This window comes from Kickxella alabastrina (assembly GCF_025024165.1).
Source record: "Kickxella alabastrina strain RSA 675 chromosome Unknown BX661scaffold_3, whole genome shotgun sequence".
In the NCBI taxonomy this organism is placed as follows: Eukaryota; Fungi; Kickxellomycota; class Kickxellomycetes; order Kickxellales; family Kickxellaceae; genus Kickxella; species Kickxella alabastrina.
This window is the reverse complement of record NW_026251474.1, coordinates 601520-625502: the sequence shown is the minus strand read 5'-3', so window position 1 is coordinate 625502 and position 23983 is coordinate 601520. Positions and strand designations below refer to the sequence as shown.

The window sequence follows — 23983 nt, the reverse complement described above, 5'->3', positions numbered from 1 at the left end:
GGCGTCTGCTGTTGTTGGTGTCTGCCGCCCGGCCAAAGTTATCCAGCGCGCGGGCAATATCCACCATGCGCTCCTGCTGCCGGGTAATCTCGACGTCATAGTAGTCACGATATCGGATGAGGCGGTTGACAACTTCCTGCCGCTGGAGAAACGAAGCAGCTACCTTAATTACGGTCTCTTGCGCGGCAGCTACAGCCAAAAGATCCCTCCCGTTGCTGCTGTTGTTGCTGCTGTTATTGTTGGTCACAGAGGGTTCGGTTACGTGGCTGGGAAAAAGTCCATTTTAGAAGATAACAAATAACAATAAAAATGGTTAAAAATAAAGTGCAAGAATATAAAAAAGTTCAAATGAAAAGTGGATTAAAAATAAAATGCGAACGACAAAAATCTCCGAGGGAAGGAAAATTTTCTGCTGTTGTCTTTTTTTACTCCGCGTGACCTTTTTTCTTTTGTGGTACATGTCGGCCAATTTGCTATTGCTATTTTAGAACAGCAGCGTGTTTGCTCTTTCAAAAAGAAAGTGAATCACAAGCTCGTTCACACAAAAATGGGTTAATCCAGATATCAAATATGCGCACTGACATTTATATTGTAACAAATCTCCAACCATAGAAAAAACCTTTGAGACTATTTACATGCTTACCTTTACATTTCGTTAAAAGGTAATGCTTTAATACCTTTCGTCAGAGGTAGGGAATTAAAAGCGATCATTTGGCAGGGACTCGCAGCAACAGCAGCAGCCGAGCGCAAAGCCAAGGAACACACCCTCTACTATGGCTAACCATCCCTGCAGGCAGCGCATGGATTGATTTATCCACATATCATGGCGACTATAGCCATCAGTTGTTTGACACAGGACAGGGTTTCGTCAAATGAGCAAGTGGAACTATGAATCTATTTTCTCTAGGCAAAGTGTGTACGTTTTTCTGTCCTGCGCATCAAATTACAGTTGCTTGCTATAGGCATCTTTTTTTTTGTACTCGTATTTTTGTTACTGCAAATACGCATGATCACGAAATTATTATTGTTTTTTGACAGGTTGATCAGATCGCTTGATTGTCACAACTTGAGCTTGTGCCCGTGGTACAAATGCGGAGTTACGCCTTGGATGAAAATGACTCCAACTTTCATATTCTTCCCAACTTCAACTTCCATTTGTGCAATACATTGCAGTGCAGTGGTTGCTTTGGAACCTGAAAATAATAACTTGCATTTGCAATAACAATAATAGCAATAGCAATACAAATTCATGCATCACATTCGCACCAATTTTTGTCACCATGCTAGCGTCGCCTCATCATGGTCCATCCGGTTGAGATCAAAACCACGGCGCTCAAAATCGCTGCCACCATAGGTTGTGTAATGATGCTCGTTGCGGGGGATGGACTGGGCTCTGGCGTCGGCGGAGGCTTGTGCTGCGACATGGCCTGCAAGCAAGCAGCAAATATGATGACGACAGCCGCCAGGCAAGTTATCATAATAAAACTATACTGGAAACCCTTGGCATACGCAGAAATTATGCTCTGCTGAATTGAGCGAGGTATATCATGCTCCACACTTCTTTGGCGTTGCTCTGCGCCTTGATAATATCTGTTGCATATTTGGGATTTACATCGATGAGAATATCCAAATAGTGCTTGTCGTGCTTTCAGAGACGATGCTGCCGAATGCCAGGCCCATGATTCCGCCGAGCATCTGCGAAAACGTTACGAGGGCCGTGGTAATGGCCAAGTCCGTCGAGCGCACGGTCGCTTGGGCGGTCAGAAGCAGTGCCTGGATGCAGCAGCCGATACCAGACCCAAGCAGTGCTAAAATTGGCACTTGCGCGCCCGTGCTGATATGCCCGTCGAATAAACACAGCAGCCCGGCCCCCAGGGTCATGATCACTGCGCCGGCACACGCGGCCAGACGGTAAGCGCTGAATATGGCTATCAGCCAGCCAGATATAATAGAAGACACAACAACGCCGCAGGCCAGCGGCACCATGCGCACACCCGACTCTGAAGCGCTGCTGTTTTGAGTAAATGAATAGTACACCGGCAGGTTGAACGTCGTATTGAAAAATACTGCGCCTACGCATAATTCAGCCAAGATACTCAGCGCCACATTGCGATGGCGCAGAATTCGCGGGTCGATTATTGGCTCAAGAGCGAGTTTGCCCTCGATGAAAACAAACACACACAGCAGTAGCAGGCCGACGCAGATGCAGATAATCACAACTGGAGACACCCATGGGTATACGCGACCACCCCAGTTCAGGCCCAGAAGCAGCAGCATGAGCCCAGTCACAAGCATGAGGGCGCCGAAAAAGTCTACCCGAGCTATCTTTTCAGAAAATGTCTGGATTTGGCGTACATTGGGGTGCACGAAGAGCAAGATGCTAATTATAGACAGACAAACAAGTGGGATGTTGATGTAGAATGATATCCGCCACGTCCAATTATCCGCCATAAATCCGCCCACCAGCGGTCCGATTGTTGTGCTGAGGCCGAATACTGCGCCCAGGATCCCCATGTACCGCCCGCGTTCGTGCAGTGGCCCGACTGACGCAGTAATTATTTGTGTGATGGATATAATGCCTGCTGCGCCCAGTCCAGCCAATGCACGCGCGAGAATCAGCCACACCATTGTTGTCGACGCCGCAGTGAGCACTGAGCCGCAGAGGAAAATCAATAGCGCGACAATCATAATTGGTACGGGCCAAAGATGTCGGCAATTTTTCCATAAAACAGCATAAAGGCATTGAGCGACGCCAAGTATGATGCCGTGACCCATGATGTCTGAAACAGCTCCTCTTGGTCTGTAGGCACACGTGGCGTCAATGTCGACAAGATTGTCTGGTCGAGGAACACCAGAAAATATGACACTGATAGCGACAAGACAATTGTGTACGACACCCATCTTGGAAAAGGACCGTTTCCGTCCAGAGTAATGCGCCTCCATGGGAGACGCACCCAATGCGGCAAGCGAAGCATTTGTGTTGGTCCTGCCGCACATTTGAGTTTGTTGCAATGCTCTGCAGCCTAAATGGCCGCCTTATGTGGCGTGAATTCTCTACGTCAGACACACTGTGGGCGTCCATAAAGTTGGCAGCACTGGGGTAAGCTCTGTCATGATTTCTAATAGTATTGTTTGTCGTGGACAATTCTTGGATTTCATGCGTGTACCGCATCGCATTGGTGTTGGCTAATCGAATCGAGTTTCCAGGTGGTGGCTGAGCATCTGTTGTCGCGTCTGTTCTCCGAGACGAGTTGTTCAACATGCGTGATAACAACAGCGACCCAAATTTTAACATTGTATTGAGGTGGGATAAAATAGCAAGGACAAATATGTGTAAAAAATATACAAACTATAAATAAAATAGTTGCCAATAGAAATATTGACTTGTAATTTTTTTAGCGGTGGAAGTTTTTATTTTATACAATAATAATGATGCTAGCCGGAAACAGTCTATGTTTGTCAAGTCTTTTAAAGTATGAATATAGGAATAGCATATTAAGAAAAGGGAAAATAAAATTCAAAAGGAGTAACCGCTGTCGCCCAAAATACTCGCTATTTATAAAGTATTTGTCACTACTTTTAGAATCACAAGATATAAGCTACAAAAGTGCAGAGTAGTCACCATATACACCAGGAAGAATATATACCATTGGCTAGTGCTCCCCACTTTTGTTATTTTCAGGCGTTATTTTATCACACTTCCACACTTCCACACTTCACACTCGAATACTTGAATGTTTGCTACAGTTAGTATACATATGCCGCTACTAGTTATTTTCAGCCACACGTAAAATAGCCACATTACCTGAACTTCCCTTTCTATGAATATGACAAGGTGCGTTTGGTGCGCGCAGAAGCTAGCATCAAAAAGCCTTGACGCTGCAAAACTTATGCAAAGCTCACAGTAAAAAAGACGAAAGCCAACCTCAATGTGGCGGCTATGCAATATTTTTGTAACATTGCTCAAAGTACATTTTGCACTGGGATTACTTTTTCTTGTATTAAGCCACTTCGCAATATGCAACTAGCGATAATTGCGGCTTAAAAATTAAAGTTAGAAAGTAGGTGCGAGCAGTGGTTAGTTGTGTATTTTTTACTTTTCGTCTTTATTCGCCGAGTAATTTGCGTTATTAGTTTAAATAAACACAAAATAGATACATACGAGAGACAAGTGCAACTGCGCAGAATGCTGCTCTGGCAATGCATCATGTCATTTTTGGGCTATTTTGAGTCTATATGTGATTGCAGAACATCCAAGGCATTACTACCGCCCAGGATTTTCTGCAGTATGCCGACCACCTTGTGTCTCGATTTTTCCCCGACAAAAGCTCAACGCTTGATTTTGGAATTCCCAACAACTTGGCCACATAATTCAACACTTCCTTGTTAGCCTCGCCATCGCGGGGAGGTGCCGATATGCGATGCAAATTGCGTTGTGGGTGATTTCGGTTATACTGTTTGTCTGCGCACCGGGCTTGACAGTCAGACGGAGTTGCAATTTGCCGTCTCGCTCAGTGATTGGGCCTATGTCTGACGAGGCAGGTGTAATCGATGTAGCCTTGCGCGAGTCCCCTTGTGACTTGATTTTGGTAGCCATGTATCTTTTGGTTAATGTTTTCATTAGCGGCGGCAATGAATTCATTGCAGTGACGCACTTTAAATAAAAAATATATGAATATTGAATATTGCGTTTGGCATTATCATCTGTGAGAGTGCAACAGCAATTTTAAATGAGAAAAAACAGGATATTAATGCGTATTACTTTAAGTTATGGCCAGCTACATTTTTTGCTAAATATTTGCTTTTCTTTGTATTTTGTCAAAGAAATATTCTAAAATGTATTTACAAGCAATATAATATTAAAGTGTTTTTTGTCTATATTTTGGTGTCTTCGGAGCTCACAACACAACCTTCATGGACATTGGCCGCTGGCAAGCTGTCTGCTAACAAATGCTTCTTTTGCAAAAATGCCATTCCATTCTCGCCGCTGCCTTCTACAAGTACATCTTGCACCGCGCTTAAAGCGCTGTTCTTTCTTGAATTCAAATTGATCCGCTTGACAATGATAAACACAACAAGCAAAACAACCACGCCGACAGCCAATGTGCTTGCTATGCCGCCTGTGCTAATATTGTTTAGCGTTTCATCCTCGTTGGTAAGCATAGTAACTATGAGCCCAACCCAAAGTATACTGCACAAGCCATACGTCCGCCAGTAGTTAATCTGGTCGACAAAGCACGGCTGGGTGCTAATGTTAAAGCACACCATGGACAGTACAATTATCAGCGACATAATACTGCGGATGTGCATGTACGAGTTGGAAACCAAAGAAGTCAATTGACAGAAGCATGCTCATATTCTTGAGAAATGCCACGCCCTGCGACTTGTACTGAATCTCGCCCTTGATCGGAATGCGATCAAAGGACGTCACAAACGCGGTCAGAATCACATACCCGCAGTGTACGCAACGACGGTGACCAATAGGTACAGGGGCTTGTTAACTGACGGGTCACTGCATCGCAACAAGCCTGACGACGCGCCCTTGTAGTCAGCAGTGCCAATTTTTGACAGACACGAGGCTGAGCCGATCAGCATCACCAGCATAGGCAAGTACAAAAGATTGGCCAGTGGCAATATGTACTTGACCCAGTACAGGGCAATTGGTTTGTGTGGCCGCCAGATGTTGTACCCGTGAATGACGCCGATTGCCAACCCGACGCACCCGATGACCCCAACCAGGAACCATAGCTGGATGATATAAAACTGCTGTTAAGGTTAGTAAACATGGTTATAATGCTGACAATAAAGTCGGCCGTGTCTTTCTGGTTGCCCAAATTGATCGATGCCAGGAGGTCGCGGATTGGAAACGAAAGCAGCTGGAGAAACTCGATGATTAAGATTGCAATTTGCACGACGTTGAACACCGACCACTCAAATGGTGAAACTTTGTGGTGTCGAGGACCAAGTAGTGCTCAGCGTCGTATGACAAGTATGTGCGCCTGATATAGTACAAGTGCTGGCGGGTCATGAACAGCGCGTTGAGTGACACATAAAAGTGAACGTGCTGATGCGAATGACCTCAGGCAGATTGAGCGCCAACGACACAATAAGTGCGACGGCCGACGCGGTCAGAGTCAGGATAAACAGCCACGAAAGAGTGTGGTGTGTATAATACGGCTTCATCGATTGCCAGCGCAAAGGCAGCCGAAAAAAGTTGGTGAACTGGCTGGACAGGTTGTCAATGAGGTGTTGGACCTCTCGCTGCGTTATTATCAGGTCCATCAGGCGCACCTCCGGGTCGGATATTCTGTCCATAATAAAAAAGTAAACGGCTGTTCCGATGAGCACCGCTGCGATCGTTACAAAGTATACCAGCGTCAGCACCATGTTGGGGTCGGCTGAATGGCCCGAAGGCTGGTCACTGTCGGCCATTCCGTCGCTGAAAATTAGAGAGAAAAAACAAGATAAAAGGGTGCTGTTGAAACGATTCAAGTGGGAATTAGAAGAGCGATGCAAACAAATGCGCCAAATTGCACAAGGCAAGCCACAATGGCGAGCATTAATAGTGGCATAATGCTGGAGCCAGCGCCGATTCATGATCGTGGAGGGTCCACTATTGCGTCAAACCCGGATTGTGTCGTCACGCATGCATACGCGCGTGCGCACTCCAAAAATGCGGTGGAATGCTGATCATAATCATAAATCAAATCACAACCCTAAACAGCCTCACGTGTGAACCTACTACATATAATACAGTCAAGCTGATTTTCCATTGGGCTAAATCGATTTTTTTTCTGTGCGAAGGAAAAACACGCGAAAAAAATCGTCTGGTTTGTATTTAGCACGGCGCGCAACGACTACCACAATACGAATACTCCCTTTTTCCTGCAATTTCTTCAAACTTAATTTTGTGAAGACCTAGGTAGAGACACACTTTTTCCTTCTTCAAATTCACTTTTGCGATCCCAATCTCGAATTATAATAATGGCTCCCGTTAAGACCTCCAAGGCCAAGCGCCCCAGCTTCCGCTACGTTATCGATGTCTCGGCTCCCGCTGGTGACAAGATTTTCGATGTTGCTGCTTTCGAGAAGTTCCTGCACGACCGCATCAAGGTCCAGGGTCGCACCAACAACCTCGGTGAGTCGGTCACCATTACCCGCAACGGCGACGAGTCTGTTGTTGTTGAGGCCAAGATTGAGTTCTCCAAGCGTTACCTCAAGTACCTCACCAAGAAGTTCCTGAAGAAGAACAACCTGCGTGACTGGCTCCGTGTTGTTGCCACCACCAAGGACACCTACAAGCTCAAGTACTTCAACATCGCCAACCAGGGTGAGGAGTCCGCCGACGAGGAGTCTGCTGACGAGGAGTAAGCGCGCATCTTTTTTTTGCTGGCCCCCGCAAGACCACTTTATTATTTGCACTTGTTTTTTATATTCACATTCAAATAATAACTGTAGTCAAGTAAAAAAAGTGAAATTTTTAGAGAATATAATCAATGTGCTGCTAATATGAAAATGCCAGCATGTATTAACCAAAAAATTAAAGCAAAACTACAGTTTAGAGCTCGTTACCAACGGTTACCCAATAATCGCGCAGGTTGTTCTTGCGCCCGAATATCTCGAGGTACTTGCCGTTAGGAATCAGCTGCTCAATGATCTCGTACAGCTCCTCGGGCTTTTGGCTCTGGCCGCGGCGCTCGGAGAATATTACATCCGAAGCAACGGATCTTTGGAGGTTCGGCGGGTCGGCACCCTTCTTCCCGATAAGGCACGTCTCCTTTGCGTGCTGCAATAGTAGCCATGGCCCTTTGCCATGCGCCGATTGACGGTCTGCTTGACCCAGGCAATATCATCGACATAGGTGTACCCCCACTGCTTCATCAGCTGAAATGCCCTGGTGTACTTGTTGTTTATAACCCAGATGAAGATAAAGCCACTGGTCTGAAGCAGCTGGATGGGAAGCGACTCGATGCACACGTCGGGCAGCTGCTGGTAGGCAATAGCCACGCCGCGCGTGGGGGCTTGCGAGGCCAGCTGCCATGGCGGGTCCATCAGGATCACGTCGAACTGGCATGCCTGGCCTAGCTTCCCCCAGTCAAAGTTCATTACGTTTGCGCGAATGGGCACCGACCACTCAGGCGCCTTGAACTCGCTCATGTCCACCTCGGCGGCCTTGCCCTTGCCGTCCGCGCCGGCCTCAACACCACACTTCTTCTCCAGATCAGCAATATCCCTTTCGAGCTGCTGCATGCGAAGGCGGATGCTCTGTTCGCGCTCGCGCAGAGCCTGGATTGCATTCAGCGAGTCGCTGCTCCGAGCACTTGTATCTTTGGCGGTCAACGAGACATTGAGGTTGCTGATGTCGGGTGTGGGCATCGCTGCAGACACAACAACAACATCGTCGTTCTCAATGTCAATGACCATATCCTCGTCGTCGATTGCGATTGCTCTGGTGACTGCCGCCGAGTGCAGCGGCGCTGGGCTAGATGACCGCGAGATAATCGGTGCCCGGGCTTGCGCATGCTTGAGGCGAACTTGCGCCCACTGTTGCTGCTTACTTTTGCGCTCTTTGGTGGCAGGTCCCGGCGTGACTTTGGGGGAACGTCGCGGCGAATTTCCCTGTCCGGCTGAAAATCATCGTCGTTGTCGTCATCGCTGCCGTTGCCCGTTCCCACAACCATAGCTTTGTATGCCTCCATGGCAGCCTCGTCGTCGTCAAAGTAGATTTCGTCGTCCCACATTTGGCGAATGAGCGGAAGAATTTAAGTGAATATCGCAGCTATGCAAAAGTTAAAGGAACTTAAAAGGGAAAAGGTTGGCGCGACGCGTTTGCAGAAAATATCTAATTTTTTGTAAGCCCAGCGATGAGCAAATAATGTGCAAAGTGCATGATCAGCTCAACAAATAATTTAATCGCTTGGTGTTACCAAACTGGTGGTTAAATTTGGCGGCTACTGCAGCTCGCCACCTATCCGCATGCAACCAATGAGCTCGCACATAAAGCAATGCCAGAAATATCCCTTGCACATATACACCTATACATATACACATTTAAAATTTAAAGTTTAAACCTATTTGATATGCGTGTATTAATTTAAAAGGAACTTGTGCCATGTGATTTCTCCCCATTTGCACCAGTCACTGAAATAAAAGTTTAAACCCGCGATTTTTCTGCGCACGACACAATATGCCAACAACACGTGCGACTAGCTTTCATTTCCCTCTTTTCAAATTGTATACACATATTTTATTTTTACCTTGCGCATCATGAATTACAACAACAGCAACACACCGGGCGAGCAGTTCGTGGATTTCAGCTTTTGCGAGTCTAAAGACATTGGCGAGTTTGTGTCTGTGCGAATAGACAACCTGTGGGGCAAGGGCGAGCGCAAGCCCACCATCCTCGGGCGGTACAACTTAGAAGAGCGCCTCCAACTCAACGGTATGAGCATCAATATCATGGACAATGCGGATACCAATGCCCATGCTATTCCCAGAGAAGATGAAAAAAACAGCGCGCCATTGCTCTTTATCACAGTTCAGCTCGAGAGCTCGGGCATTCCATTATCACTACCTCTGCAAACAAAGTACCATTATATGGCCGAAAAATATGAATGGCACGAGTGGATTCGATTTCCGGCAAAGTACTCGGAGCTCGCGCTCGATGCACGCATCTTACTGACGCTCTGGGAGATGAAGGGGCTATGGAAGGTTGACAAGCTGGGCTCGTGCAGCATCAATCTTTTCCAACCCGATAACGAGCTCATCCAAGGAAAGCGCCGCCTGTGCTTGACCGCAGAAACACAGAGGACTAGTGCAAATGATAAACCTGTTGAGACAAACGAGGCGCTGCAGTACGACCGCTTGTTTGAAGCCACGCGTAGATACGAGGACGGCGACATCGAGCATGTCGACTGGCTGGATGCGCTGGCAATGGAGCGCGTGGCCCAAATCGAGGCCCAGGAACGGATAAGGACCAACGACCTCTACATCCACATCACGTTCCCAAAGTTTGATTTTGCTGTTGTCTTTGGAGAGACCAAGCTTGATGACCCACTGGTGATACAGCCTCAGGATCCAAAGTACTGCCTGGTCTTTGACCCAGAGATGTACCGCGACAACCCTGCCGAGAGCAAGCACCGCCGCTTACTGCGTGGATACCGAAGCGGGTCACTGGACCGCGAGCTGAAGCCCAACGCAACAATTAGGGACCAACTCAACTCAATCCTGCGATACCCACCCGGTCAAGAGTTGACAGATAACGAGAAGAATTTGGTGTGGAAGTTCCGGTTCTATCTGTCTTCAAACAAGCGAGCGCTTACAAAGTTTGTCAAGTGTGTCGAGTGGAGCGACCCTATTGAAGCCAAGCAGGCAACGACGCTGCTGTCGGAATGGGCCGAGGTGTCCATAGATGACGCACTGGAGCTTTTGAGCACGGACTTTACCACCCAGTCGGTGCGCAGCTATGCCGTGTCTCAGCTGCGAAAGGCCAAGGACGATGAGCTCATCATGTATTTGCTGCAGCTTGTTCAAGCCATAAAATTCGAGTACTTGAACTCTACCATGGCGCAGGGCGCCGAGACATCCCCAGTCGTGTCAGCCAATGCGGCTGAATCCAGCCTTGTTGGGTTTCTGATTGAGCGCGCGCTGAAGAATCGCACGCTGGGCAACTTCTTCTATTGGTACCTGATGGTCGAGTGCGATGACCGCAAGACAGGCAAAGCATACGGCAAGGTGGTATTCCAGTACGTCAATGCGTTGTCGGAGATGAACGACGGTGCCGATATGCAGTCCATGTTTGAGCGCCAGAGAAAGTTGGTATCGGATCTAGCGCGCATCTCCACTGAGGTGCAGGCGCTCAAGGAGTCGCGACAACGCAAGATTGAGTGGCTGCGCTCGTATCTGGCTGACAGCAAAAACAACCTCGTGTCGTTTCCGCCATTACCTCTCCCGCTCGACCCAAGCGTCGAGGTGGTGGGAATCCAGGCCGACAAGGCGTCGGTATTCAAGAGCACGATGATGCCGCTTTCCTCCACTTTGTCAAGTCTGATGGTGACTTGTACCCAGTCATTTTCAAGGCCGGCGATGACATGCGACAGGACCAGCTGGTCGTCCAAATCATCACACTCATGGATCGGCTTCTGCGCAACGAGAGCCTAGACTTGAGGCTGACGCCCTACCACGTGCTGGCCACTCGGGTTGACCAAGGGTTTTCGCAGTTCATTCCGTCGCAGTCGCTGGCTGCTATTCTTGCTGAGAACAACAACAGTATTCTGGCGTATCTTCGCAATACTAGCCCCGATCCAGAGGGAACCTATGGCGTGGCTGCTGACGTGATGGAGACATACGTAAAGAGTTGTGCCGGCTACTGTGTAATCACATATCTGCTGGGCGTCGGAGACCGGCATCTGGATAACCTGCTGCTGACTCCACAGGGCCACATGTTTCATGTCGACTATGGATACATCTGGGCCGTGACCCAAAGCCCTTCCCGCCGCCCATGAAGCTGTGCAAGGAGATGGTAGAGGCAATGGGCGGCATGGAATCGCTCATGTATCAGAGATTTAAGTCGCACTGCTTTGTGGCGTTTAGCATCCTGCGCAAGTCCTCTAATCTTATCCTCAACCTATTCTCGCTGATGGTCCACTCGAATATCCCTGACATCGCGGTCGCCCCGGACCAGGTCGTGGCTATGGTGCAGGATAAATTCCGCCTGGATCTATCCGAGGAAGAGGCAATGCGCTATTTCCAAACCCTGATCAGCGATAGCGTGCGGGCGCTGTTCCCGCAGGTCATCGAGACCATCCACAAATGGGCCCAGTACTGGCGAAACTAAGAGGGCTAGCAAAGGCAGAATTTCATTGCTTTTTTGTTTAATGCTGTTGATATGAAATTAGACTTTCTTATTGCATTGTAAATTATTTTTTATTTTCAACCGAAAGAGACATGGTGGGCACAGTGGTGACGGCCCTCGTTACATGTGCGCGTGGGGGTCCTCCGGCTGCTGCTCGGGCAGCAGCTTGATCATGTCGTCAATGCGCAGAATGTTGATGGCGGCCTCGGTGGCCGACTTGAGCATCTTGATCTTGGACATGGCAGGCTCCAGGACGCCGGCCTTGACGTTGTCACGGAGCTTGCCTTCGTGGAGGTCCAAGCCGTAGTTCTTGAGCGCGCTTCGAGGCGAGTCGGCGCCAGCGTTCTGGGCGGCCGAATGGTAGGCACGCAGCTTGGCAATAAGCTCGATTGAGTCCTTGGCGGCGTTTACCGAGAGCTGCTTGGGGATCGACAGCAGGGAGTTGGCGAACTCGGCAATGGCCAGCTGCTCGCGCGAGCCCAGAGTGGTGGCAAAGGTCTCGAGGTAGACGGCCAGGGCGGTCTCGACTGAGCCACCGCCGGGCACCACAGCACCGGACTCGAGCACGCGCTTGACAGCGCACAAACTGTCGTGGAAGCTGCGCTCCATCTCGTCCAGCATGTAGTCGTTGGCTCCGCGCAGAATAACGGTCGATGCCTGCTGCTCCTTGGCGCCGCGGATAACAACAATGTCGTCGTCGGACAGCCGCACCTGCTCAACCAGCTCGGCAGAGCCGATGGAAGAGGCGTCGAGGGACTCGTCACCATCAAGGTTGGCCAGAGTGGTGATCAGAGAAGCGCCGGTGCCCTTGGCAATGCGGCGGGCATCTTCCTTGGGCACGCGAGTGACTGTAACAGCGCCAGCCTCGGCAAACATCTTGACGTACATGTCGTCAATGCCGCGGGTGCTGAACACGGCGGTGACGCCAGCTTCAATCATAATGCGAACACGCTCAGTCGAGATGTCGGCCTCGCGCTTCCGGATCGCCTCCAGCTGGTCCGGGTTGTCGATGACAATCTGGACTCCCAGCTTCATGCGTGTCTTGGTAATGTCAAAATCGATAACGGCAATCTTGGGGTTATTCAGAGAGCGTTTCATGCAGCGCTGGTGAACGGACGGTAGAGCGCATAGCCGGTAAAATAGCTGCTCTCGCGTGCGCTAGCGCCCTTGACCTTCAGGATGTTGACAGCCTTAACGGGGTACCGGGGCTTGCCACGGAAGTCCAGCGATTTCACTGCCGACAGCGAGTTGACTGCCATCTCAGCAAAGAAGGTGCCGTAGGCGCCCAGGATCTTGCTCGAAATGGTGGTCATGGCCACGCTGACCAGAGCATCCTTGCCAAGCTTGTCGACCTTGAGCGCCATCTGATCTGCAATAAACTTGCAAGCCTCCTTGCACGCCAGACGGTATCCTGTAATGACTGTGGCCGGGTGAATATGGTTTTTGACCAGCTCGTTTGCACGTCTCAGGAGCTCTGCCGCAATAATCACAACCGATGTGGTGCCATCACCAACCTCTGTGTCCTGCTGCTGCGCAAGCTTTACCAGAATCTTTCCTGCCGGGTGCTCAACCTCTAGTAGCTGCAGAATCGTCGCTCCGTCGTTCGAGATCGTTACATCACCGACATCGTCAACCAGCATCTTGTCCAGACCCACGGGTCCCAGCGACGTTCTGATCACATTCGCAATCGACATTGCCGCCATCACTACAGTTGGTTTGCAAGTCAAGTTTAAATGTACACAAATTAGAATGAAAGGTGCATCATGAAGGAAAAAACAGACACAGATTACTCTGGGTTACATATAAATGGTTTTCGGGTTAACAAGATAAAGCAAGAAAGCAAGCTTGCAATGCTGTTGACAAGTACCGTTCTGTGCCCGCACTTCCTGTCCCGAAACACGCGATCCGCCAATGAACAGGGCCGAGTCCTGGTTGTTTGTATCGAAAATTCCTGACATTATTATTATTGTTGTTCAATTGTAGTGCAAATAAAAAATAAGTGTGAATGAAAAGAAAATAATAGTTGTCTGGAATAATTCAAGCTGTAGCAAATGAACTTGGTGCGAGAAAAAGGGGTATATGTCGGAGGTGCGCGCGACCAACACAAACATACGCGAAATTGCAGCAAAGGTAAAGTTCAATTTGGAACCTGAAAGACGTTTTTTTGTTGTTTGCTTTTTAATGGTTTGTCGGATCAAATAAGCATCGGCTCGGTTCGGCTCGGTTCGGCGCAACATGTATGTATCTTTCAACTTTATTATTTTCAACTCTGCTGCAATAACAACTACCAAATGCCATTTAACATATACCGCAAAGACAACAAAAGAGACAAGCGCTAACGGCAGCACACACGCCAATTTCTTTGGAATTATTCTGAGGAGCAACCACATAATGGTGTGTGCCTTGGCTTTGGTAATATACCTGCGGCTGGGCCGGATACACGTGCTGTCTCTGCGGATACGGCTGCGCATTGGCTGGATAGTACGCTTGGTTTAGTGGTGGTGGCGGCATTGACTGAGCGCCTGTATTGTATGCGTATTGAGCTGGTGTTACTGGTACATATCCATATTTGGGCTGTGAAACGGAAGCTGTATTGGCCTGAGCTATGTTTGTCTGCTGGGCGTTTGGCGGTAATTGGATTGACTGGTATTCAGGGGGAGGCCGCGAGTACCTATTTTTTTATCGGTTTTATTAGGCTGCATATTTCAAGTTCCAGATATATTGATACACAATGATAGTAATGGAAGTATATATTTTTTAAAAAATAAATAAATAAATGTGAAAATGTAAAGGAAAATGCATGTGTCTGTGAAACAGTTGCATTCTAAAAATAAAAAATGGTGAACATGTGAGGCGTTCTCTGGGAATGGCTGCCTTGCATTGTGATTTTATCCCTCTCAATTGTATTTTTATTGTTGTCAGTGCCCTGTTTAAAGTGCAGAGAATACAATACAAAAGCACTTAACACAAGACAACTGCATGTGGCACGCAAAATATTTACAAAAACAATAGATATTATAAGGAATTTAGGGAGGGAAATTATTACTTGAATTTATTTGAAAACATTTTGTTTAAAAAAAAGTGTTTAAGCTAAATAAATAAATTAACTGCAGCCGCAGCATAGAACGCTAGTTATGCAACCGCAGCAGAACCACCAACAGCAGCCGTGCTTTTTCTCGGGTTCAATATTGTTCCCCGCATTGCTTGCCTTGGAAACCTGGGTAGTATTGACGATTCTAGATCCTGGCTTGCGCATTCTTGAAATGGTTTATACTTGTAGTAAGGTATGAAGACGTGTAAAAACAAAAGTTTTGGCTTGAAAATAATACAGCAAAATACAGAAAAAGAGTACAGTAATTAAATTAAATGTGAATTGTGTTAAAATAAAAAACAAACTTAATTCGTGTACTTGCTCCAGCAGAGCAGGAATTTATAGCATCCGCGAAACGCGCAATTGTGTGTTTCCTTTAATTTTTTATCTGGTGTTAGCGTTTTTGCGACCAACTTTTGTGCCAAGGTTGTTTTGATTTTAAAAAGAACAAGCTTAAAATAATTGTAAAAAGTGGCATTTTCTTTATACTTTCATTTTGAAAATAAAAGCGCGTTCAAAGCCACAATCAATTATATTCTATTTTAAAAAAGAAATGCCAATTTCTTTGACAGACAAAAGTGGGCTTTCAATTTTTTTTCAAAAAAAAAAATGCAAAAGGAAAGTGCAAATTGCACTGTAACAAATCATCAACTCCCTGCTTACAGACCTGCGGCCTTCCCATTTTACGCGCAAAAGGGCACCATTCGAGTCGGGTGAACCCGAGTCTATGGCGACGCCCAAGATCTTGGCTGAAACTTTGCCCAGGCCCAAGCCTCTCATTGCAGGAAGCAATGAAATGATTAATATCGTCAACTATAGTGGGCTATTGTCTCTAGTTTCTAAGCAAATTCTGGGTTGCCATGCAATCAGGATGGAAATATGGCAATTTGCAGGATACCTTTTAGATATTTGTAGTTTCATCTTTTTTCTTCAATCCATACCATACCATAGCGACAACACATGGACACATTACAAACTATGCTGAAAATTTGTACAAGAATAAAATATAAATTAATTAATTAAATGTAAGAATAAATCAATCATGATTGATAGGCTGCAAGTCAAACTCCTTGACCAGGTCCTCCTCCAGATCAACACTGTACTCGAGCACCATCGGAATTTGTGCCTCCTCAGCACTCGGGAATGGTGCCTGGCCCTCATCAAAGTTGGCCACCCGCCAATTGCACACAATCTGACCCGCACGATTCGGCACCTTGAGTTCAACCACCACGGGTGCGCGCTGCGGATCAAAGAGCGTCTCGGGGTAAATCAACATTTCGTCCTGGTCGAGCGACATTGAGTATTCTGTGGATCCGGGCGGGCGCCAAAGTACCTCGACCACCATGCCTCGGCCGCGGTCAGCCAGGAAGCGGAGATAAACAAAGCGACTGCGAGGGGTGCTGCTCGTGTCAGAGTCGCCACCGCCACTGGGTTTATGTGAATCGCGCTTGAATCCAAACCAATTGGCATACCCGAGCTGCGGCGTGCTCATGGGGCTCGCTGTGGGGCTGGGCATGGGACTGGACGTGGGGGCGACATCGTAGGTGAATGTGTGCCGCGTGTTCGTATATGACAACTGAATCTGGTATCTGAGATTAGTGTATGCTTTGCGCGGCAGATCCGGATAGTTGCGCATAGGGACGCTGGGTACGCAGCCACCAGGCATATGCGAGCACCTACAGGAGCCGCCCAAAAAGCTGGGCAAGCTGTCTGCGGAAATCTGGCTGAGCAGCTCCTTGGAGTAATCCTTGCCCAGAATACGGACTTTTGAAATGACCCGCGGATCCAACCAACCCTTGATCAGCTTCCATGCAGTGACAAACATCGCCGGGGCGTTGACAACGTACGTGAGGTACATGCATTCCGGGTAAAGCAGCTGATCCTTGGCAAGCATCTCGCGCAGCATGTTCAGCGCCGGCAAATTCGAAAGCATGCCGATGGAGATTGCAGCCAGGTCAAACACCACAACCTGCTTCGAGATCTCCCTGCCAGCCTGCTGCGAACATTCGGGGAAAATCGTACGGCTGATGAACTCCTGCATCAGGTAGTGGAACTCAAAAAGCTCACCCATTGTGCACATTTTTGGGATTGATTTGATCTTGTAGTGCCCAATGCGCTCAATATATACCGGGTGCCCCTCCTTGTCGCGCTTGTGCCAGCATCCGCCGCCAAAAAACTTGTTGAGCTTGAGCTGTGACTCTTTCACCTGTACGCCGGCCGTGAGATTGGCGTCGGCCACTGAGAGATAGCCGCGAATAGGATAGGGGGCCGGATACGAGTTGTCGGGCTGGCATACCTGCAGTTCATCCAAGCACGAGTCCTTGCGCCATTGGTACCACTCTTTGATCATAGCTGCTGACTTTTCCTACAGACAACAAAAATAATTATAAAAAAAGATGCAAGAGGTCGAGAATATTATTACTGCGTCCATATTATTTTCTGTTCTTGAATTTAATAAGCCTCTCTTTTTCGCATACTAGTATATAAAACGCACGAACAAGCGAGCGAGTGGCAGTACTTACAGTGTCCAGCTGGCGCGCGACGCAAAATCTCCAAACATCCTATATAATAAAAATGATAGTCACAAAAAACAGGTTATTTTGAGATAAAGGTGGGAAATCAAGCAGGAATTTTTGGTGGGGCGAGGAAGAGCTTTGATATAACCTGAAAATGAAAGGAAAAATATATCAATCCGAAAATCAAGGGGGAAAGGGAGCAGCAGTGGTGATGGCAAAATGCAAATAAAATAATCCACAAAAAAAGAAATTTGCTAGCATATTATATTCTCGAAAGAATAGATGCTCTGTAGGCAAATGTCGTGCTTGGTCAAAGAATGACGGTATCCGACATTTATCAAGCGAGACCGTATGCATTGTTTATAAATTCGTGTGTGTGTTTCATACCGAGTCAGTGCAGTAAGCGTTAATTTCTTCTGATATGACGGCGCGCAAGTTTTCAACAGCCAAGCTCTTCTGCTCTGGCGTCGGGTTGTCCAGGTCGATTGTCGCTGTGGTTCCAGTACTCATCTGTAGATAGAGTTGTGTGTGTATGTGTATAGTCGTTACGTTTATGTGCAGAAAAGTAAGAAATAAAAAATAAAAACTGTATGAAAGGAAAGAAAGGGATGAAAAAGAAATGGAAAAGTGTATTGCGTCGTACTACGTAAAAGTGAGCAAAGCAAAGTAAAAAAACAGCTCCCTTTTTTAATAAATGAATTCGAAACGAAGGAAAAAAATAAACCCAAAGCCTTGGAAAAAGGTATAAAAGTGTAGTTTTCTTAAGTTTTATTTTAGAAAGTGTATGCCAAAAATTTCTATGAAAAATAGAAATGATACAGAAAAAAAGCTATTGAGAAAAAATTCTAAAAAAGCAGGCGGAGAATGTTCCACTTCACATGGACTTTTGCTTTCCTCAACGGGAAAAAAGTTAAAAAATTTTTTACTCATTTTCCGCCAATGCTTGCTTGAGTTCCACCAACACACACCGCTCAACAGCTGCCATCTCATCTGACAGCGACAAAGCCATGGCGTCCAAGGAGATCATCCCCACTACCAGCCCCTCCCATGGCCATATTTGACCCAACACCATGCAACGAAACAAATACAGGTCGCTTAAACCTAGCCGTCAATCTCCGAGCAATATCCGCCGTCGGGTCATCCGCATTGCCGCCGATGATCTGAGATGCACTGGCACGGGCGGGCGGTCTAGGAGGCATGGCCAGGACCAGGTTACTGAGTGTGCCGCTGTTGGATTTTACTAAGGGTGTGAGGAAAGTTGGGCCCAGGTCCAGACCATGCCGGTTTTACCGTACGTCATCACCAGAGTGTTGATGAAGGTCGAGGTATTGGTAGTGGATTGGGCAGTGGCGTCGGAGAGACGCGTTGCTGCGCATGTCAATGGGTCAATGGCGTAGGTGGCCTGCTGGATGTTGAAGCGCGACTCGGCTGGAATAACTGTGCAGCTGCTGACCTGTGGTAAAGGCGATGGTGAGGACAGCATCATATGACCAATTATAAAATGCAAAAAAAACTGTAAAGGTTTAAATTCTTAAAAAAAACTAGACTGCAGCCCTTCTGGACTGCCTTGTGTTCAATGCCAAAAAAATTGCTGCTGGGTGAGCCAGGAATATAGATCCAGATATCAGTTGATGGGTATTATCCACGTGAGCCAGAGTAAATACAATATTCACTATGTAAAAATAAATCAATTAATAAAAAATTGTAGGAAGAAAAATGCATTGTAATTCCTTCACTTTGAAACCAGGAACCGGAATCCAATGGCGCCCAAAATAGTGCCAGCGGCAAATCCCACAGCGGCATTAATCAGGGACTCAGATCTCAGCTGCTTCCTAATCACATCCTCCTTGGCCCTTTCCTCAGCCTCCACCGCCCTAATCTCCTTTCGGAAAGCACGCGATCCTTGACATAATACCTAGCAAACAAGTCATTCTGCACCCAAAAGAACTTATTATAGGCATTAACAATATCATCCCTAACCTCCTCATCCCACTCATCGCACTTCTGCAATGCACCTACAACCACAGCAGCAACATATCCGAACAGCGCATTAATGTGAATATACTCCACATTAATTGTGGATTTCTTCAATGGCGTAGTCGTGTGGATATGACCGACCCAGTCGAGATACTTTAGGTAGGAGAGGTTCCATTCGGAAGTGACGAGTTTCTTCAGGTACTTTGTCAGCATGGTTTTGCGGAATGTAATGACTCGGAGCCCATGGTTACTTGGTTGGCTTGTTTGCTTGCTTCATCTTGTTTGGCTGGAGTCCTCTTGTTCTTGTGCAAAATGGTTCCAGGTTATGTCATAATTGGAGAGTTGTCGTAGACTGCATCAACGATGGTGGGGACGAGTCCGCCGACTACGGTGCCAGAAAGTTGGATAAGCTCTGGTCCGCTTACTGAATCCAACAAACTGTGAAACGTAGTCAAAGCGGTACTGCAGGTCGGTGTACAGGCGATCGTGGTCAATGGTTTGCATGTTTTTTTGAATATAAAAGGAGTAAAGTTTTTTAATTGGTTTGTGCAAACAAAAAATAGAAATATATGTAAAGTAGATAAGATGAAAGAATATATTTATTTGTATGAAATTGAAATTAGAGCACAAACTTCCGTGGTTCCCGTTTTATATACAGCCAAAGATAATGTGGGTGCGAAGAATCATGCCATTCGATGAGGGAAAAAAAATTTCATGACAGTAAGAATGTGGGCTGATTTCGTGTGAAGAATCGAGTCACTTTTCTTTATTATTTTTAGTCCCACCAGAGGATTTGCGCATCACTTGGCTTCATTGTTTTTTGCCGAGTCAAGCGATGAAAAAAAGATTCTCTGGCGGATCTCTGCACAGTATATTAAATAAGGGCGTTTAAAACGACTGTAAAGCCAGTTGGCTAATAATATGAATAAATAAATAAATTTAGGGTAAGCAAAATTTCCTCTGATCACTCCTCTTGCTCATTGGCCACACCCACTGCAACCGGGGGCGTTGAGCTCCTCTCGCTAGAGCTATCCTCCTCATCCTCAATCCCCACAAGCTCATTCTTCATAGCCATAGTTTGCTTCTTCACATCAGGCGGCAAGTCTGACGAATACCTCAACGTAATAGTCGGTGTACTCTCAACAATATCCACGTTGCCATGGCCTGCCAAATGAAGCTCATCAATCTTCAGCTTGGCTAACAATGGCTGCCGATGATGCCCAGAAGCAGGTGTGCCGGTTTCGGAGCCTCTCGGCCTCGCCACAACATTAGTCAATTCGGGAGAGTTCCCGGCTTCACCCGCGTTACTGTCACCGCTCTGCATCCGGTGCATCTCGAACGACGTTGCAAAGTCGCTGGGCGACAGATAGACGGGAGAGCCCTTCCGTGGGTCAAACTGCCCCGGGTGGCCGTGCGGTACGAGGTCAGGCGACGGCACGCGCGAGTTTTCCCGCGTAATAACGGGACTAATCTGCGATGGCCACATATGGCCGGCATGCGAAGAGTCGCAGGAGCCATGGTCGTGGCCGCCAGACACCGACAGTCGCGAGAGCTCGCCCCGGATAGCCGACGGCACTGACGTTGACGCAGCGGCCACCGTTTGGAACGCCGACCGGATGGCCGCAGAGTCAGCCTGCTCGTTCTGCGACACGGGCGGGGGCGTAGCCAACAGGGGCATCTCGGCAGCGTCCTCTTTGGCACTCACACTGGGTCCATCCTTCTTGGCCATCAGGTTTATAATAGCAGTGGTCTCCAAGGACTGCGCCGGCGCAGAACCGCAAGTCTGCTGGCCGAGTCCCACCGCACTAGGCTTGGAGCTCAGCGAGCGACTGGGCGTTTCGCTCGTCAGCCCACTGACGCTCTTTGCTGCGCTCGTCGCCCGCTTGACAGCAGCCTTGGGCTTAGCGCGGTGCGTGTCGACAGCATCAATGTCGATCTTATACGTTTGTACGTCGCAGCCATACGCTGTCCACGTCAGTTTCATCACGGTGTGCAGCGGGATCTTCAGGTAGGGGAGCTCCTCGAGCTTGATGTCCAAAAAGTACGCATAGATGCAACGCAGCACGGCCTGGTGCGAGATTATCATGATATTCTGCTGGCGTTCTAGTTCCATGATGACTGGCTCCAGTCGCAGGACCACGTCCCGGTATGATTCGCCGCCGCGGTAGCGGAATTCAAACTTGTTTTCGTCTCGCATGGCGTACTCATCGGGTAGCGATCCTGAACATCCTCATACGTCAGCCATCGCATAGCCCGGCGTCCAGCTCGTCCAGCGCCTTCCATTGCATCTTCTTGTACGGCAAGCCGCAGCAGTCTCCGCCGTGCGCTTCAAAGTCGATGTCCAGATAGTCAGCGGCTGGTCGCCCAGTAGCTTAGAGACCAGTCCAGGCAGCGCTTCAGCGTATTTGCGCCCATTGGGGCTGAGATGAGGGTCGCCGCCTAGCCGCTGGTCCAGGTTGTACATGCTCTCGCCGTGGCGACTGAAGAACACCGATCGCGTAGCTATGTGGATGTTCATCATAAAGTAGATTATGCGCGACTCGAGGTAGCTCGTGATGCGGTTGATGACTATCTTGGCGCCGACGTTGATCTTGCGCACGTACGAGACCATCCGCTCGTCGTACTCCTCCAGCGTTGGGTTCGTCGGCGGCAGCTGATACTTGCCCTTGGCCAGCGGCCGAGTGCCGTCGCCGCCCACCGGCTCGTACACTTCGCTGTAGTGGTCGATCCGGCTGTGGAAGTCGTCCATCACGCGCTGGACGTCCTGCACGCCCTTGTAGTCGGGGCTTGTGCGCTTGACCTCGCGGATGTTGAGGTCAATCAGGTCGTTGTCGTCGCACCAGCTCTCGCAGAACATCACTTCAATGTTGTGCTTTTGACACTCATCCAGGATCATCTTGCGCCGTGACCGCGTCGAGTTTGTCGCATCGTAGATGGCCACGCCGTTGTGTATGGCCTCGAACCACCGGAACACGTCATTCAGCGCCATCATTGCGCAGTTTAGCCGCTGGTCGGTTGCCACCTGGTTGTGCGGGTCAAAGAAACTGTGGTCGAGCTGTGCGCCGACAATCGTGCGCCGGTACTCGCCGACATTGAACACGCGGCAGTTGACGCCGAGCCACACGAGATACCGCGAAACTACAGATTACAATAACAACTTTTTAAGGGTGATGAGATCGGGGCAGTTGATTGGTGTTGGAAGAGCTTGGCCTTGGCCGATTGGCATGTAAGTCAATAGAAATCGAGATGGAAGTTCATCGTCGTCGTGTCCGGATACTGGGCATTTGAGGTAGTGCAGAGCGAATATAGAAGAAAGCGTATGTTTGTTGGGTGCGTGGATGGGAAGAGGAGTGCGTGACTGCGGGCAATCACTGCTGGAAAGTTGGGGGGGGGAGAAGGCAGCAAAGTGCAGATACACATGAGCAGATATGGCGATAAGGCCCGCGGTATTTCAAACAAAAAATGGCATGGTACCTCAGCCATTGCACCGGGGATTCACGGATGCTCAGCTGGGGGTTTGCTTATCTCTTGGGAACTCTCTGTTGCATTGCATGCGAAAAGCAGTACGCATATAGATGCATGCGCTCACACACAATGTAAGAAAAGAACCCACGTGGAAGATGGCCTGTGCATATTTTCCAGCACCCTTTTTTTAACCGTCTAATCTCTCCACACGCATCCTCCCCAAAAAAAGGGTGAGAATAAAAATAAGAGAGATAACCGAAGAACGTACCTTTGTATGAGATATAGGTTTTGCCTCTAGCGGGCAGGCCGACCATCTACAGCGCAAAAAGAAAATAATGAAGAATCTGTTTAGCATAAAAAAATTGCAGTTTCGATTGAAAAATAGCTAGCAAAAAAAAACAGTCACAGTCACATACGCATACGCATGACAGCTCTGAGCGTATAAATAAGTGGAAAAAATAGTTTGTGCGAGTGAAGCTCCGCTCACTTAAATGCTATTCTACTTACAACGACCACAATCCGAGTACCACCGGCAAGCATTGTTTAAAAGGTATATTAGTGTGAAAAAACAAAAAGTTGAATGTTTAAAATAATATTTTTAATGTGAATTGAATTGAAGGTGGAAATAAAAAAGTGGAGGAAAAGAAAGAGGATTGTTTGAACCAGGAAAAAAATAAAAAGTTAACTGTTCAATCGAGAAAATAAAAAAATCTGGACAAGGGGGTATAAAAGTATGTGTTCTCGTGAAACCAGACAAATCACAAAAAAAAGGCTATGAATTGAAAATCCGAAATTCTCTTTGAAGAGGAAAATGGCTCAATATATACTCCGAAAAAAAGAGAGAGGGAAAGAGGGAGGAGAGAGAAATGGAAGAAGGCCTGGGTTGATGGAGAACACGAGTCACTTGAGCGCTGACTGCCATCATGCCAAAAATAAATGAAAGAAATTTAACATCAACTGTAAAAAAATTACTCGTGCATTTTTTTGAAGGAGCTTGAATCAAGTATAAAAAACAAACTTATTTTTTATTCTAAAATCAAAATGATCCACATTGTTTCTGGCCCAGAATAGAAGGAACAG

The 23983-nt window shown here is 47.7% G+C and overlaps 10 protein-coding genes across 10 annotated transcripts; 2 read left to right on the top strand and 8 right to left on the bottom strand.

Annotated features, from left to right (window-relative positions):
- Positions 1-1251: 1251 nt before the first annotated feature.
- On the bottom strand, positions 1252-2535 carry BX661DRAFT_177604 (major facilitator superfamily domain-containing protein). The gene is given in 5 exon segments (XM_051534680.1): positions 1252-1332; positions 1350-1526; positions 1559-1636; positions 1657-2340; positions 2356-2535. The coding sequence occupies 5 exon segments, from the start codon at positions 2512-2514 to the stop codon at positions 1276-1278; spliced, it is 1155 nt and encodes a 384-aa protein (XP_051394206.1). The 5' UTR covers positions 2515-2535; the 3' UTR covers positions 1252-1275.
- Positions 2536-4112: 1577 nt separating this feature from the next.
- On the bottom strand, positions 4113-4718 carry BX661DRAFT_65585 (uncharacterized protein). The gene has a single exon (XM_051539374.1). It carries the CDS (start codon positions 4640-4642, stop codon positions 4373-4375), a length of 270 nt encoding a protein of 89 aa, XP_051394205.1. The 5' UTR covers positions 4643-4718; the 3' UTR covers positions 4113-4372.
- An 85-nt stretch (positions 4719-4803) lies between these two features.
- On the bottom strand, positions 4804-6631 carry BX661DRAFT_177601 (uncharacterized protein). The gene is made up of 5 exons (XM_051534679.1): positions 6292-6631; positions 6048-6261; positions 5802-5944; positions 5454-5763; positions 4804-5351 (listed from the first exon to the last, which is right to left on the bottom strand). The coding sequence occupies exons 1-5, from the start codon at positions 6595-6597 to the stop codon at positions 4876-4878; spliced, it is 1449 nt and encodes a 482-aa protein (XP_051394204.1). The 5' UTR covers positions 6598-6631; the 3' UTR covers positions 4804-4875.
- Positions 6632-6725: 94 nt separating this feature from the next.
- Positions 6726-7471, top strand: BX661DRAFT_177600 (ribosomal protein L22e). The gene has a single exon (XM_051534678.1). The coding sequence runs from the start codon at positions 6985-6987 to the stop codon at positions 7369-7371; it is 387 nt and encodes a 128-aa protein (XP_051394203.1). The 5' UTR covers positions 6726-6984; the 3' UTR covers positions 7372-7471.
- Positions 7472-7501: 30 nt separating this feature from the next.
- Positions 7502-8817, bottom strand: BX661DRAFT_177599 (MT-A70-domain-containing protein). Its single transcript, XM_051534677.1, has 3 exons — positions 8546-8817; positions 7828-8513; positions 7502-7786 (listed from the first exon to the last, which is right to left on the bottom strand). Exons 1-3 carry the CDS (start codon positions 8739-8741, stop codon positions 7559-7561), a joined length of 1110 nt encoding a protein of 369 aa, XP_051394202.1. The 5' UTR covers positions 8742-8817; the 3' UTR covers positions 7502-7558.
- Positions 8818-9206: 389 nt separating this feature from the next.
- Positions 9207-11881, top strand: BX661DRAFT_177598 (kinase-like domain-containing protein). Its single transcript, XM_051534676.1, is given in 4 exon segments — positions 9207-9302; positions 9318-11001; positions 11013-11474; positions 11486-11881. The coding sequence occupies 4 exon segments, from the start codon at positions 9268-9270 to the stop codon at positions 11834-11836; spliced, it is 2532 nt and encodes an 843-aa protein (XP_051394201.1). The 5' UTR covers positions 9207-9267; the 3' UTR covers positions 11837-11881.
- A 93-nt stretch (positions 11882-11974) lies between these two features.
- BX661DRAFT_193050 (putative TCP1-component of chaperonin-containing T-complex) lies at positions 11975-13812 on the bottom strand (the record flags this gene model as incomplete). Its single annotated transcript, XM_051537750.1, has 3 exons — positions 11975-12958; positions 13027-13559; positions 13722-13812. 3 exons carry the CDS (start codon positions 13810-13812, stop codon positions 11975-11977), a joined length of 1608 nt encoding a protein of 535 aa, XP_051394200.1.
- A 2775-nt stretch (positions 13813-16587) lies between these two features.
- Positions 16588-17295, bottom strand: BX661DRAFT_140246 (CRAL-TRIO domain-containing protein; the record flags this gene model as incomplete). Its single annotated transcript, XM_051532831.1, has 2 exons — positions 16588-16998; positions 17074-17295. Coding segments are annotated over 2 exons (633 nt in total), but the record flags the coding sequence as incomplete, so codon positions are not given.
- Positions 17296-19369: 2074 nt separating this feature from the next.
- BX661DRAFT_133775 (Protoglobin-domain-containing protein) lies at positions 19370-19669 on the bottom strand (the record flags this gene model as incomplete). Its single annotated transcript, XM_051532625.1, has 1 exon — positions 19370-19669. A coding segment is annotated over one exon (300 nt), but the record flags the coding sequence as incomplete, so codon positions are not given.
- A 417-nt stretch (positions 19670-20086) lies between these two features.
- On the bottom strand, positions 20087-23521 carry BX661DRAFT_217187 (6-phosphofructo-2-kinase-domain-containing protein; the record flags this gene model as incomplete). The annotated part of the gene is made up of 5 exons (XM_051538774.1): positions 23411-23521; positions 23172-23217; positions 21737-22576; positions 21484-21628; positions 20087-20171 (listed from the first exon to the last, which is right to left on the bottom strand). The coding sequence occupies exons 1-5, from the start codon at positions 23441-23443 to the stop codon at positions 20087-20089; spliced, it is 1149 nt and encodes a 382-aa protein (XP_051394197.1). The 5' UTR covers positions 23444-23521.
- Positions 23522-23983: the final 462 nt, after the last annotated feature.